A 16,978-nucleotide genomic window follows, 5' to 3' on the forward strand; every position below is an offset into this window, starting at 1 on the left:
TTTATTTATTTTTTTATTCCACCACATTTGGAATTTTACCACTTCCCACTACATTTTATGCCTCAATGGTGGCATTAGTACAACTTAAAAATAACCCCTCATACAGCTATGTGAACAGATATATAAAGAAGTTATGGCTCAAGGAAAATAGGGGGCAAAAATGAAAACGCAAAAATTGAAAAATCCTCCAGTAGTGAAAGGGTTAAATATATAAATGCTAAAACAAAGGTCAGGGCAGTTAGGTCTCTTAAATAGCTATGTAGTACTGTGCAGTCCAATGAAGATGTCCAAAAACAACTACGTGCTACTTGGACACTGTGAGTGATTGGGCATCAACTTGGCAAATGAGGTTCAATGTGGATAAATGTAAAGTTATGCATCTTGGTAGTAATAATCTCTATGCATCATATGTCCTAGGGGATGTAGCACTGGGGGAGTCACTTATAGAGAGAGATTTGGGTGTCCTTGTTGATCGTAGATTAAATAACAGCACACAATGTCAATCAGCTGCTTCTAAGGGTCCATTCAGACGTCCGTAGCTTATCTTCCTCTAGTTAAATTCGCCAACTGCATCGTGTCTCTAGATATAGTACTTTTTTGTAATTATGTGTCATCCTCACTTTGGGTCTTTTTTCAGTTCTGCTAAAGAAATTGGGGATTGATTTAAAAACCAAAAAAACTGCATTGTTTAGGCCACCTTCTTTTATTTTTAGAGAGGGATGCTAATAAGAGGCGTTCTGTGGGGCTTTTTCTGTATGGCATAACTTTTTACATTTTCAGTTCACAAAGTCATATTAGGGCTCATTTCTTGCGGGACAAGTTGTGTTTTTAATTGTACCATTTAATTTACCATGTCTTATGTTGGAAAATGGGGGAAAAAATTCTTTGTGGGTTGAAAAAAAAAAAAGAATATGATTACACCCAGGATTTTTTGGGTTTGAGATTATGGTGTTCACTATGCGCTAAGAATGACATGTCCTTATTCTGCTGTTCAACATGATAACGTCGATAACAAATTTATATAGTTTTTATTTTGTTTTTCTAAAAATAAAATCCTTTAAAACATATCAAAATTTTCTTTGCATCGCCATTTCTGACTCCCATAACTTTTTATATTTCCGTCTACATGAGGGCTTGTTTTTTCCGTGGAAGGGTGACAGCTCATAGGACAGGGTACTGTCATTAACTTGTCTAACCACAATCTGGCAGTGTCAGTTTCTCTGCCCAGTAGCTGCTCCTCTCTTCCATGTAACTGTGATTGGGGGGGGGGGGGGGGGGGGGGGGGGACCAGGAGCAGTGCATGCACCAGTCACAAGCCCTTGCTGGATGATCTATCAGAGACGGAATGCTGACCCAATCAGGACTCCGGCTCGGTGTCCAATCATAGGGCTAAAAAGAACGGAAAAATAATGTGGATGCGAACTCAGCCTAAGAAAAAAAATATTTACTTGTCTCAAAGTTTGGCGATTCTATATTTTTCATTAGATGTCTTATATTCTAGTGTCATGCACATTCAGATGGAATCCATTGTCATGGACCCAGATAAATTCCAATGCGGATTTGTAAATTGTAATGGTCTAGTAGATGCTTCGGTGTCCATATTAATATTGCAATTTTTCAGGTATTCCAGTCCTCCCTCAGGTGTATGCTGTCTGTGGAACGGAACTCTTGATTGCCACTTGGCTAAAGATTCTAAGGGCTACTGTATTATGTCGCTTAGGGCAAATTCTCAGTCTCTGTCAAAATTCTGTCTGTTTTTAGTTTCAAAGTGTTTTATTTATTCACAATGATAAAAATCATGAATACGATACTGTATATATAAATGATACAAAATCAGTAAGTCTCATACAAATCAGTTTGTACATTTGGAGTGAATATCATTATATCCATATTAATTAAGACAGAACATAAACAGTGAACAAAAAAATATAAAAAATTAATATGAGGAGATCATGTCGAGAAAATATGGTTAGTGGTCTTAGTGCTTTCAGACCTTATTATACACAAAATGACCCTTAGTTAAGTACTTCCGAGCAATGTACCCCAAGATCCTTAACATCTATAACGTCATACCATGTATTCTGTCTGTTTTTAAAGGGTACCTCCAAGTATGTTGCTGACTCCATCTCTTAGCAGAAGTTTAAAAGTGGCAGCTAAGAGAGTAGTCAGTCCAACTGCATCTATCTAAGATGCATCCATAAACAGGCCTTGGAAGAAAAATCCAGCTCCACGTCATAGCAGGAAAACTTTATTCATGCGGTTAAAATCTTCAAATACTGGACAGTTTCGTCATCCATAAACAGGCCTTGCCCTGATGGGAACAACTCCTTTAAAAAAATAATAATAATAATCATATATTTTGTAATAACTATATATTGTTATATGTGTGTTTTGAGACTGTTCAGTAGCAACTGCATTTACCGGTTGCATTAAAACTGTGACTGTACCTAGATTTTGGTTTAAATTTCACCAAGAAGTGGCACAATTTTGCGCATATAGGTTTAGAGAGCGTTTCTGTGCTGAGCCAAAAAGGAAGGTGGCTTAAGATGCCACTTTTGCATCTCAATTCTGACATTAAATTCTCTCTTAAACGAAGCCAACCAATAGGTGGTAGAGAGTTAGACATACATGTCTATCCCTGCACCAGATTTATCATCCAGCCTGAGCCACTGTAGTAAATGTGGTGCAATAGGCTCATTAAATCTGTATTGGAGGTTTTTTTTTGTTTTTCACAGAAAACCTCCTTATGATATTCAATTAAGTTTTCTCTTTCTTCAGTGTCAGCAAGGAACTTGACCGTCATCCTGAAAGACGAATGAAAGCTGCCTTCACAGCATATGAAGAACTAAATCTTCCACGCCTGAAACAGGAGAATCCAAACATGAGGCTTTCCCAATTAAAGCAAGTTTTGAAAAAGGAATGGATGAAATCTCCTGAAAATCCCATGAACCAGAGGCATGCTGTCTACAATGCTAACTAACCAATTGTAATACAGATTTATATCTCGGAGATGAGACAGTAGCAGGGCATACTTTACAGAAAGCCAAGAGTACGTGTAGGACATCTAGAATGTATATTGGTTGTCAGACCTTGCGGGGTAGGGAGGGGGTTTTGAAAAGCGGCAGTTATTTGTTTTATCCATACCATCTGAGGGTAAGGATTTAACAGTCCAAAACACTGCATGTGCCAAAGCCGGGCTGATGGCTAAAAACTAAGAACTTTGGAATTAAAAACTCAATTAGAGATTCTCCATGAAAAATAAATGTGTGGTGACTTGCATTATTTAACTGCCATATGGTATGTGTTGTTTGTCAATAAATATGATGGTCAGAATAATTACCTAACAATATCCCTTTTAACTTTATGAATTCAAAATAAGGAATACAATAGTAGCCGCAGTCTCACCTGACTCTCCTGTTTTAGGATTTCAAGTTTGGAACTGTTTGTTTTTTTCCCAGCAAGTGAACTTAAAGATTTTTTTCAGGCAAAGCAAAGAAAAGCTGAATTAAACAGTGCCCACAAAACCTGCCTAATCTTGTTTCCTTATCTCTTTCGGTCCTACTATTTTAGTTTTACATTGGTAGGCCTTATTATGAATAGTAAACTAAACATCTCAGTGTCACGTCCATGACTAGATTATTCTAACAGGTCTTCTCCTGGTATCATTGGTTTTACTTTTCATTACCCACCCCTCCAGTCATCTTGCTACCTTTGCCACTCATGTGGCATTAAAGGGCATCTGTCAGCAAATTGGTACCCATGAAACTGACTGACCCGTTGCATGCATGCTTGGCAGCTAAAGGCATCTGTTTCATATGTACCTTCATTGCTGAGTAAAATTATGTTTTAATATATGCAAATGAGCCTCTAGGAGCAACGGGGGCGTTGCTGTTACACCTAGAGGCTCTGCTTTCTCTGCAACTGCTGCGCCTTCTGCACTTTGATAGGGCCAGAAGTTATGATGTTTTCACTGTCTGGCCCTGTCAATCAAAGTGCAGAGGGCGCAGCAGTTGCAGAGAGCAGAGCCTCTAGGTGTAAAGGCAATGCCTCCATTGCTCCTAGAGGCTCATTTGCATATATTCAAACTTTATTTTTATTTTTTCAGGTACCAATGTGCTGACAGATGGACTTTAAACTAAATGTAAGACCACAGTGTAAATCGTAAATTATATTTACAGCTTGCATAAGGGTATCTAAGAAACAGGTAGGCAAGCAAGCTGACCCATCCACGGGCTGAGAACTGCAGCTGGAGCTCTCAATTTGAAAAGGTTTCAAACAGGTAAATCTTTATTAAAGGGATATGTCTGGGTTCAGTGCTGGACTCTGACATATCCTCATCTTCACCTCTCCGGCCCCCCTGATATGAGCATCGGAGCATTTCATGCTCCGATGCTCTCCTTTGCCCTGCGCTGAATCTCGCAGGGCAAAGTCATTTTTTGGAGATCCGGTGAGATCCAGGGACTGCTAGGCAGAGGCTTCTGCCCAGCAGTGAGCCTGGTGATGTCACCGGCACTAATGGGTGGGCCCTTAGCGCTGGCCTTGCCTCTAGCAGTGTGCCAGTGTAAACAAAAAAATAAATGCTCCAATGCTCATATCAGGGGGGGCCAGAGGGGTGAAGATGGGGATATGTCCGGGTTCATAGTTGAACCCCTTTAATTAGTGGTGATACCCTGCCGTAGAGTACTATCCCAAATTATTACAGTGCATTTATTCCATTTTTTTTAAAGCTCAACACAAAAATCTGAAAAGTCACCCTTAAACTGGGTGCCTGGTAGTGTCTGATTTTCTTTACGCATATATTGCACATATTATAGAGACCTCTACATCAACAGTCTTCAGGCTGGGAACTACACCAGTCTAGAATAAAGGGGCCTGGTGTCGTTTTGAGTGATGTGCCCATTTGGAGCCTGGGTCAGAAACATCAAAGCTAATGTTAAAGAGAATCCGTCACTAGGTTTATGCTGACCTATCTGAGGGCAGCGTAAAGTGATAACAGGCAGATTTCAAAGGTGTGTGGGTTATTGCTATAAAATCAGTTTATCAGCTGCAAGCTGACCACTATGTGAGCCAGGAGTCCTCTCAATGATATGCACAAGCTCAGGAGTCCTCTGTATTTATTTATGAGCTGGTCCCCTCACCCACCTACGCTGATTGATGGCTTTCTCAGTATGCACAGTAATAGGAAAAAGCTATCAGTGATAGGGGGATCCAGCAGCTGAAGAATAGAGGACAAATGAGCTCATGCATGTCATTAAGAGGACTTCTGGCTCACACACAACTCCGCTCGTGCTGCACCTGATACATTTTATGAAGACTACACCATTATGACAACTTGGTGACTGACCATTGAAATCACAGTGTCTGCTACTACTTTATGCTGCCTCAGATAGTGCAGCATAAACCTAGCAATAAATTCCTTAGAATGGCCTTAGAAATACATGGGAGAGTTATGTTCATATGTGACGGCACCATCAGCATTTTTTTATTTCCAGGTCCAAGCCCACGGAGTCCCTCTCAGGCAGGGAGACCCTTTTATTCTAGAAATTAGTGAGGATCCTACATAAACAGACCACTTTTACGTAAATAGTTTTAATTTCTTTTGGCATATACTACAGAAAACAATGTGTCTTTTGTCTTGGTGCATCATAGATATCTTTCATTTACTGATCAGTTTAGCGTAAATTGATTGATTGATAGGTTCTTGGACTTCACCAAACACCAATGTTACTCATTAAAAGTAATGAAGGAGCAGGTGTTGGTCAGGGTGGCATGACCATGTGCGATGTAACATTAATAATTTATGAAGTATTTACTTACAGCATCGTGTACACCTTGAATTCTGAGTATAGCCTTGCATCCATCGCAGTTTTTCCCTGACTGATAGCCAGGTTTAACTTGTAACATAGACTGGTCATGTCCATACTAAACTAAAGGGAAAAACAAAGTTAGTAAGCAGTCAAAATAAACACCAGTAATGTCAAATAAATGTTATTTTATTTGTGACAGTGCTGCCAAACGTCGCGGCTGTGCTGTTTTTGATGCAGTAAAAAAAAAGACGTATAGTTTTATGCAACAACAAGCTGCATTTATTATGCATTTTCTCCCAGCAAAGGGATAACGCAGCAAAATTGAATTACATTAATTTCAAAATAATTACATTAAGGTAATTTACTGTATTTTTGGGATTATAAAGACACACACCTAGGTTTTAGAGGAGGAAAATCAGATTTTTTATATTTTTTTTATGAGACCTCAGATCACACTTCCATATCAAACCCCAATATCAGTCCAAAAATAACTACTTTAAATAGACAACTCTCCGAACCGCGTGATCCTCCCTGATCTTCTCTGGGCCCGGGCTGCACTGTGACCTGACATTGTACGGCCAGCATAGCGCTCCACGCGTTTACGGCATACTGATGACTGGGGGGGAGTGCATCTTATAAAGCGTAAAATGCTTGCTATGTTTTCTCTTTGCTGGAAGAAAATGCACCTTAGATGCAGGTATGTTGTTGCAAAAACCCCATGTGTTGTTTTTTTTTTTGTCGCACCAAAAATGCAGCACAGCCGCAATGTGGCAGCACCCTTACCCTATTGCTTGTTTAGTTCCGGTGGAAACCTTTATTTCATCTTATTGTACAAAGTTTGGAGCTGCATCTATTAGACAAAGGTGGAATACCTTTTTAAATAACTGAAGGGCTCTCCTTAAAACCTCATTCACACGTACATGTCTGTGCTGGAATCCGTGAGAAGGTGGTCAGTGATGCGTCCGTGTGCCCGTTTTTTTGCTGTCCGTGTGCCATCCGTGTTTCACTGACCCTGCACATCTGAAAAATAATTTTCAAAGCATCTCTTCCTCATAATCCGTGAAATACGTATGGCATCTGTGGTTTTCACGGACTCATAGGGCATGATGGATCCGTGAACATGGACATAGTACATGCATCCTTGCTAAAACACTGATGTCTGAATACACACATTAAAATTAATGGGGACGTGTGCTGTCCATGGAGTGCATGTACAGCACACGTCCGTGGAACACTGACGTGTGAATGAGACTTTAAGGAGTTCTCAAGTTTCATAATGAAATTAATTTTTATCTGCTCAGAGTGCCCTAAATACTGCGTATGTGTCCCATATACCTGTTTTTCACATCAGCACTTTCCTTCCTCTTTTTACTGCATCGGTTCTTTAGGGAAGGAGGTTTACAAGCAGAAATGACTGTTTTCATCAGCTTCCTGCTATTTTTTTTTTAGCCAATCCCAGCATGCTTTGCTCTGTAATGTTTCTTAGGGCTTGTTCCACATGCCAACACCTCTCCACCATGTTAGTTAGTTGGATCAAACCCTGTGAAACATGAAAGGCTCTCCCTGATCCTTCTTCTCCCAGCCTGCAATGCTCCACTGGGCTCCCTCCCTGAAAACATCTGCTTTAATGCCACCAGCAAACCACTGGCTGCGGCGGTGATCGGATCTCCTTGCATCCTGTGACCATTTGTCATGATGTAAGGGGAGCCGGTCACCACTGCAGCCAATGATTGGCGGCAAGTGGTGTCAAGCCAGATGTTTTAAACAAGGTGGTCAAGCAGAGCGTTGATGGCCAGAAGGAGAAGGCAAGTATGCTTCCCTTTACAGGTCTGTCCAAGTAGAGGGGTTTGCCAGACCCCCTCTATTCTTACACAACCCCTGTAAGGAGCATGCTTGTTTAGAAAACCCTGCAGGAAGCAGATTAAAACAGGAAATTCTGCATGGTGACATCCTGCCCAGATGAAATGATACAGAAAAAACGGTAGGATACTGCCGACATGAAAAACGGGAACATGGGGCAAAATATGCAGTGTTTTGGTGTAAACTGGGTAAATTAATTTTTTTTTATTCTGAAACCAGAGAACCCCTTTAAGCACACCGTAATGATTAATGTTGAGTGCACTGATTTGTTCAGTGACCAAATATATTATGGCCTCATGCACACGACCATAGTTTATCCATGTGCTATCCACAATTTTTGTGAACAGCACACTGACCCATTCATTTCCATGGGGCCATGCACACATTAGTGTGTTTTTACTGATCCATTTTTCCAATCCACACATTATAGAATGTCTTTTTCTGATCCGTTTTGCGGACAAAAAATAGCTCTTTCTATGATGAAGCGAATGAGTAAAAACTGAATGCACACCGAAAGTTTGCGGATATATTAGTGGGAGAACAAAATATGGACACTGACTTGTACATGAGGCCTAGACTCTCCAGGCCTCTGTGTACAATGTTCATTGTAGGACATGGTCAGATATCATAGTCAAGTATCAGAATAATGCCAGTGTGACACCTAGAAAAGAGACAAATTCAAGTTATGTGTGACCCAGATGTCTGACTCTTCTCTTCTCACTAGTCAGCGTTGCAATGACTTTTAGTTTCGTTGTACTTTTAATATGCTCAATCACATAAATGTAGAAAATCCTTCAGGTTGCTGTCTGAAGCTGTAGCTCAGTTGTTTAGATGCTTGCCTCACATGCAGTGTTCTTGGGTTCAAAACCACCCCTATCAGTCTTTTAAAAAAAAATCATTTTATTGAGCCCTAGAAAAGAGATAAATTCAAGTGATGTGTGACACTGATGTCTGACTCTTCTCTTCTCACTAGTCAGCGTCTCAATGAATTTCATCTATGTGATTGAGCATATTTAAAGTACAATGAACCTAAAAGTCATTGGGATGCTGACTAGTAAGAAGAGTCAGACATCAGGGTCACACATCACTTGAATTTATCTCTTTTCTAGGGCTCAATAAAATGTAAAACATTTTTCAAGACAGATAGGGGTTTTGAACCCAAGAACACTGCATGTGAGGCAAGTGTCTAAACCACTAAGCTATAGCTTCAGACATCAAGCTTAAGGATTTCCTTTCATCTATGTGATTGAGCATATTAAAAGTACAATGAACCTAAAGGTTATTGTGACACTGACTAGTCAGAATATCAAAGTCAGGGTCAGGTGTCACACTAGCATCATTCTGATACTTGACTATGATACCTGACTATGTCCTAAAATGAACACTCTATCTGTGGATTCAAGTTAATATTTGTTGTTCACCAGGTAAAATAAAGTTATAGTTTATTTGTATATATGATTGTTTTTATTACTTGTAAATAGAATTGAGTGAACAGAAAAAAATACTAGATAAAATATTAGATATATCTAAAACCAGTATAAGGTATAAAATCACCAAAAGATATCTGTTTAATTAAATCTGTAAATGCAGACTTAAATATTCACACGTGATGAGTACTAATTTCACTAAATATTTATGCTGGCGCCATATATTGCACATTTATCCAATATTTGTGTGCATATGCTGTCTGTTACTCCACTATGGCCCTGATTAATCAAGTTCGGTGTGTGCTATGCCGGTTTTGATAAGGACTGCACTGTTAGAGAAGGTGTTTAATTTATGATGAGGCGCAGGGGCTGTTGTAAATTTGAGTCGTTTTTTCCGCCTATTTCTAGCCTAAATAATGATAAATGTGCTGCAGATGATGCCAGTGTGACACCTGACCCCATCCTCGCCATGCCCCTTTTTCAGAAACCTGAAAATGGCAAGTAAAAATGCCACAAAGTCGCTATGGCATTTAAAAAGTAGCCTTTTTATCTACAGAAAACTGGAGTGGGGGAGATTTATTAAAACAGGTGTAAAGGAAAACTGTCTTAGTTGCCCATATCAACCAATCAGATTCCACCTTTTATTTTCTAAAGGAGCTCCCAAAAAAATGAAAGGTGGAACCTGACTGGTTGCTCTGGTCAATTAAGCAATTTTTCCTTTACACCAGTTTTGATGAATCTCCCCCTATGTGTCCATACCAACTTAAAAAGTATATTGAGATCCAGTCTTGTAAAAGACTCAGCAAAACAATAAATGATTGACCATACCAGGTAAATTAGTATCGATCTGTTATCAAGGTTTATTGTAGTGGAGCTGAATCCAATAATTACAGTTAGTGACTGCTCTCAGCATGTCGTACCCTTTTAGGGTTGCCACCAGGCTGGTATTCCACCAGCCGGGCCGGTATTTTGCTAAGATTGCTGGTTATTGTTGGTAATTTCGGCAGCTTCAATGGTTCCTCATTCAGCTGCTAGGCTGACTGAGGAAGTGGAAGGAACAGAGCTCAGCTGGTGAGGAGTCCCTGCTCTATTTTTTTTAGTAATTGCATAATTTTTGTAGCAATTACAAATTTATTTTGTGCCATAATTTTTTTTTGCAATAAAAAAAAATACAAAATGATACTTCTGCTATATATGAATACATGATACATGGGAAACTACTACTGAGGTTTTTATCCATAATATATCTGCTGCAGTTTAACATTGAGCTCTATAACAACAGTGAGGCCTCTTGCACATGGCCGTTGGCCGGTCGTTCCATGCATTGGGGGCCAGTGGTGGACACAGACAGCAGAGGGCCCCTGTGCAAAGAATGTGCCTGGCCCCCCCCCCCAAATTTGCAACCTAACCTATTCCGTCCTAACATTACTTATAGCAATACAAAACATACAGGGTAAGGCTACTTTCACACCCCGCCACCTGATCTGGCAGAAAATGCAAGGAATCGGCCGGACACAAACCTCAGCATGCAGCGGTTTGTGTCCCGCTGATTTTCTGCATTTTTGCCAGATTGTGGCCAGATCTCTGCCAAACCCCATTATAGTCAATGGAGCTGGCGGGCATTCTGTCTGCATCCAACAGTGCCAGATCCAGTTTATTCCAGCAGGCTGTTCTCTGCTGGAACAGCCTGCCAGAATCACTAACACAGATGTGAAAGTAGCCTAGTACAGGTCCACATACCTCTTCCATCCAGTGACGTCTCCTTTGATGTAGATGTTCTCTGTCCTCATTTTCTTCTTTCAGACCAGACCGCCATGATGATTTCTTTCAGCCATCTCTTCTCTCTGCAGAGTTTGACAGACATCTTGGTTTCCTACTTTTCCATCATCCTCCCACCTTCTGAACACCCCATCCTGCCACCCCCAATACTATGCCCGCTGTGCTCCCTATACAAGTTACACACAGATAGTTCCCCTTCAATATTGGCACACAGTGTCCTAAAAAATAACTGTGCCCAGGAAACAGTGTCCCTGACACTAATAGTGTAAACATAATGTTCCCCAAAAATAATTGTGCTAAGCTGATACCGTGCCCCCCACAGTAATACTGCTCCCCAAAGTCCCACCAATAGAAATATTTATCTACCAGACAAGACCAAATAGTAATAGTGCCCCTACAGTAATAATTTCCCACTGTCCCAGAAGTAATAATGCTCCCATAGTGCTCATACTAGTATTCATGTTCCTCATAGTCCCTCAACTGTAATAAAGCCCACCATAATTCCCCCGGTAGTAATAATTCTCTTTATAATGTGTTACAGTAAAAATAAAAGTGCCCTGTTGTTTGGCAGTATAAAAAATACCTCCTCTTAGTGCCCCCTGTAGAGCCAATGTCCCCATAGTACCCTCATAATGTGTGCCAATGCCCCCTACTGTGTGCCCAAAAAACCTTTTAGTGCCCCCAGTTGAGACAAGGTCCCCATAGTGCCCTAAAATTTGCGCCAGTATAAAATACTACTATATTGTGCCCCCCCTTATCCCCATGGTGCCTGACAATGTGCCAGTATAAAATTCCCCCATAATGTGTGCCAGTATAATTCCCCTATATAATGACCCCAATAGTGCTCCTCTCCCCCTTTCTCCAAAGTGCCCCCCATATGTGCCAGTATATAAGATAGGGTCCCCAGCAGATGCCCCCATAGTGCTCCCCCCTTCTCCACAGTGCCCCCCCATGTGTGCTAGTATATAAGCTAGGGCCCTCAAAGTGCTCCTCCCCTCCATAGTGCCCCCATGTCTACCAGTATATAAGATAGGGCCCCAGAAGATGCCCCCAAGTGCTCCTTTCCCCCCTTCTCCATAGTGCTCCCCATAGTGCTCCTCCTTCTCCATAGTGCCTCCCATGTGTGCCAGTATATGATAGGGCCCCCATATTGCTCCCCCCCTCTATAGTGCCCTTCATGTGTGCCAGTATACAAGATAGGGCCTCCCATAGTGCTCCTCCCCCTCCATAGTGCCCCCCATGTCTGCCAGCATATAAAATAGGCAGGCCCCCCATATGTCAATTGCTCAGGCCCCCCATATGTCAATTGCTCATGCCCCCCATATGTCAATTGCTCATGCCCCCCCATATGTCACTTGCTCAGAGGGGGCCCCCATATCTGTTGCTCAGGAGGACCCCCTCCCATATCAGTTGCTTATTCAAGCCCCCTATACGTCAATTGCTCAGATAGGCCCCCATATCTGTTGCTCAGGAACCCCCCCCCCCCCCCCATATCAGTTGCCCATTCATGCCCCCATATCAGTTGCTCAGACCCCCCTCCATATCAGTTGCCCATTCAGGCCCGCCAATATGTCACTTGCTCCACCCATATCAATTGCTCAGGGGGACCAACCTCCCATATCAGTTGCTTATTTAGGCCCCCCATATGGAAGTTGCCAAGGACCCCCCATATAAGTTGCTCAGGAGGACCCCCCCAATATCAGTTGTTTATTTATTCAGCCCCCCCCCCCCCCCATATGTCAGTTGCTCACCCCCCCATATGCTCATTCAGGCCCCCCAAATGTCACTTGCTCAGGAACCCCAGAGTCAGGCACCCCCATATGCTCATTCAGGCCCCCCATATTGATGTGACAGACCCCCAGACCTCAGATCAGACTAAAAATAAATAATTAAAACTTACCTCTCCTGCTCCGCTGCTCTCCGTGTCCTGATGTGAGTGCCTGCCCTGCTGGTCTCCAACAGCCCGCGCTGCACAGTCACGTGACCTGACTGCGTACAGTGTCAGGTCATAGTGCGCGCTATATGCAGTCAGGCTGGAGGAGACCAGGGAGGAAGCGGAGCCGGAGGGTTAAGTAAGCGTCGATCTCTTGCATACTAGTGAGCGCTTCTGGATGCGTGGATTCACTAGTGGATTCACTAGTATGAATGGGCCCCCTGACACGCCGGGCCCCTGTGCAGCTGCACCAGCTTATGTCCGCCCCTGTTGGGGTCCGCAATTTGCACCACAGTATGGTGCATGTGACTTAGGCCTCATGCACACGGCCGTTGTTTTGGCCCATTGCGGACTGCAGCACAGGCACGGCCATGCACACGAGGGTATTTTCTTTCCGTGTCCAATCCGTTTTTTTGCGGACCGTATACGGAACTATTCATTTCAATGGGTCCGCAAAAAAACAGAAGTTACTCCGTGTGCATTCCGTATGTCTGTATTTCCGTTCCGCAAAAAAATAGAACATGTCCTATTATTGTCCGCATTACGGACAAGGATAGTACTGTTCTATTAGGGACCAGCTGTTCCGTTCTGCAATTTTTTGCGGATCCGTTTTTTGTGGACCGCAAAATACATACGGTCGTGTGCAAGAGACCTAAGGCAAAAGTTTCAGAACAGGTCATGAATATCAGAACTGCAGGGGTCCAACTTTCAGTACCCCCATGATCGGCTGTACAAGCGCTGCCTTCTCTTCTCTGTTTTCCTGCTCGCCGTCTCAACTGCAGCGGGGAGCAGGTGTAATTACAAGTACACCATCCCCATTCACTTCAAAGGGACGATTCCTTCAGAGCTGTCTCACAGAAGTGAATAAATTGGCATAGTTGTAATTACACCTGCTCACTGCTGCAGCAGAGAAGGCAGCATTCATACGAGCGCTGTGGTCTCTTCAAATAGCTGATGGGCGGGGATGCTGGGAGTCGGACCCCACCAATATAATATTAATGACCTATCCTGAGGGTAGAATAATAAATATTGTGTGGAGCAGCACTCCTGTACCTTCAAGCACTCCTGTACCGCGGTAGTCCACAGATAGACATTCAAATAGGAGTTGAGGGCAGCATATCCATCCAGAGATTCTTTATTGATAGTTAGTCTATGAAAATATGTACAAGCTCATAAAAAGTTTCGACTACTATGTAGTCTTTGTCAAGCATAATATGAAGTGCTCACCACAAGATATTTATAAGGCATCCAGTACCACCCACAATATCGCTGCACCAATCAACCCAAGTGTTTGCCAATCATCTCTCCCAGGTTTGAAATGTCACGAATAACATATCACCACTACGTGTTAATCAGTGTGATTTACATACATTACATCCCATAGTGGAGAGCATCCAATAATGGACCCCTTACCTCATGCACCAAACGCTAGCTAATAGGGCCACAAAAGTCATTTTAAGAACTAGTATAGGTGTGCTTTCTATATGTGTGATACAGCTTGGTGTCTCATAATTCTCTTTGGGCATGCTTGACGTAACGCTCCCTCCCCCGTAATCGGGTCATGTGATCTACACATGATCACATGACCACCTAACTCATCATCAGCTGGGTCATGGCTGCATTGATATATAACTAACGCCCAAAGCCTAAACAGTTACACCCCTTCATGATGTCAGCAGATCAGGTGATCAAACTCCGATCACATGATCGCATCTCCCACTTCATATTTGCCACAATCACCTCCATCTCGCGTGGGTAAATCTACATGGCGTCACGTAACCATGGGGATACAGGCACTCCCCATCTTCAGAACTAATAGGATGCCACCGATTGCTAAATCAATTCTTCGAAATAAATGCAGGGAATGTCATATTCAATAATAATTTAAAGATCGCCAATTGTATCAATTCGTGCATGATAACGGTCCAGCTTCGATCACTCCTCACCTATAGAAATCAAACACAATAAAAAATGATTACTTAAAAAAACTGGTTAAAAACAACTTCATACTTACGGCCTAAAATAACTATACTGACAAAGATATCCTACTCTATACCACTTACATTGGATTCTATATTTAAGCCATATGGCTGTAATGACCGCAGAGTAAAGATCCATTTCAATTATTTTTTCCTCAAGATCATCTCCCTGTCACCTTCTCTCCTCAATGTTCCCACAGAGTCAATCACCCTGAATCTTAATTGAGTTATCGAGTGGCCACAATCAATAAAATGTTTCACTACAGGCTTGTCCAACATTCTCTTTCTTATAGTACTTTTATGTTTATTAATACGTTCTCTTATCGCCATCCTAGTTTCTCCAACGTAGATTAAACTGTAGGGACAATGGATCATATAAATCACGTCCTTCGATCTACAGTCAGGTCCATAAATATTGGGACATCGACACAATTCTATCATTTTTGGCTCTATACACCACCACAATGGATTTTAAATGAAATGAACTAGATGTGCTTTAACTGCAGACTGTCACCTTTAATTTGAGGGTATTTACATCCAAATCAGGTGAACGGTGTAGGAACTACAACAGTTTGCATATGTGCCTCACACTTGTTAAGGAACCAAAAGTAATGGGACATAATAATAATCATAAATCAAACTTTCACTTTTTAATACTTGGTTGCAAATCCTTTGCAGTCAATTACAGCCTGAAGTCTGGAACGCATAGACATCACCAGACGCTGGGTTTCATCCCTCGTGATGCTCTGCCAGGCCTCTACTGCAACTGCCTTCAGTTCCTGCTTGTTCTTGGGGCATTTTCCTTTCAGTTTTGTCTTCAGCAAGTGAAATGCATGCTCAATCGGATTCAGGTCAGGTGATTGACTTGACCATTGCATAACATTCCACTTCTTTCCCTTAAAAAACTCTTTGGTTGCTTTCGCAGCATGCTTTGGGTCATTGTCCATCTGCACTGTGAAGCGCCGTCCAATGAGTTCTGAAGCATTTGGCGGAATATGAGCAGATAATATTGCCCGAAACACTTCAGAATTCATCCTGCTGCTTTTGTCAGCAGTCACATCATCAATAAATACAAGAGAACCAGTTCAATTGGCAGCCATACATGCCCACGCCATGACACTACCACCACCATGCTTCACTGATGAGATGGTATGCTTAGGGTCATGAGCAGTTCCTTTCCTTCTCCATACTCTTCTCTTCCCATCACTCTGGTACAAGTTGATCTTGGTCTCATCTGTCCATAGGATGTTGTTACAGAACTGTGAAGGCTTTTTTAGATGTCGTTTGGCAAACTTTAATCTGGCCTTCCTGTTTTTGAGGCTCACCAATGGTTTACATCTTGTGGTGAACCCTCTGTATTCACTCTGGTGAAGTCTTCTCTTGATTGTTGACTTTGACACACATACACCTACCTCCTGGAGAGTGTTCTTGATCTGGCCAACTGTTGTGAAGGGTGTTTTCTTCACCAGGGAAAGAATTCTTTGGTCCTCCACCACAGTTGTTTTCCGTGGTCTTCCGAGTCTTTTGGTGTTGCTGAGCTCACCGATGCGTTCCTTCTTTTTAAGAATGTTCCAAACAGTTGTTTTGGCCACGCCTAATGTTTTTGCTATCTCTCTGATGGGTTTGTTTAGTTTTTTCAGCCTAATGATGGCTTGCTTCACTGATAGTGACAGCTCTTTGGATCTCATCTTGAGAGTTGACAGCAACAGATTCTAAATGCAAATAGCACACTTGAAATGAACTCTGGACCTTTTATCTGCTCATTGTAATTGGGATAATGAGGGAATAATACACACCTGGCCATGGAACAGCTGAGAAGCCAATTGTCCCATTCACCTGATTTGGATGTAAATACCCACAAATTAAAGCTGACAGTCTGCGGTTAAAGCACATCTTGTTTGTTTCATTTCAAATCCATTGTGGTTGTATATAGAGCCAAAAATGTTAGAATTGTGTCATTGTCCCAATATTTATGGACCTGACTGTATATGTGTAGTAACCATTCACCTTATATCTATGTCCCGTATAGGGATGTACAAAAGTATCCCCTATAACCATATTGCCACAATTGCAGCAATCTAAACACAGAAAATTGCCTTTCTTACGCGGAGCAAGGTATCTTTTTCTATCCACTTGTGTACCACCTATATCTGTTTTAACCAAACAATCTCTCAAATTGGCATTCCTCCTATA

The 16,978-nt window shown here is 41.9% G+C and overlaps 1 protein-coding gene and 1 long non-coding RNA gene across 5 annotated transcripts in view; one reads left to right on the top strand and one right to left on the bottom strand.

The window, feature by feature from the left end:
- Positions 1 to 3,528, top strand: part of CCDC124 (coiled-coil domain containing 124) — a 50,488-nt gene extending 46,960 nt beyond the window's left edge. For all 4 annotated transcript variants that reach the window (XM_040417464.1, XM_040417467.1, XM_040417468.1 and 1 more), the window contains exon 5: positions 2,779 to 3,528. In XM_040417464.1, coding sequence (XP_040273398.1) covers positions 2,779 to 2,980 — 202 coding nt within the window. In that variant the 3' untranslated portion in view covers positions 2,981 to 3,528. The remainder of the gene's footprint in view (positions 1 to 2,778) is intronic.
- Positions 2,223 to 6,759, bottom strand: LOC120989394. The gene is made up of 3 exons (XR_005776259.1): positions 6,680 to 6,759; positions 5,818 to 5,927; positions 2,223 to 2,327 (listed from the first exon to the last, which is right to left on the bottom strand). It is a non-coding gene; the product is annotated as an uncharacterized LOC120989394 (long non-coding RNA).
- Between the last annotated feature and the right edge of the window lie 10,219 nt (positions 6,760 to 16,978).

This window comes from Bufo bufo, chromosome 2 (genome assembly GCF_905171765.1).
Source record: "Bufo bufo chromosome 2, aBufBuf1.1, whole genome shotgun sequence".
NCBI classification, from domain to species: domain Eukaryota; kingdom Metazoa; phylum Chordata; class Amphibia; order Anura; family Bufonidae; genus Bufo; species Bufo bufo.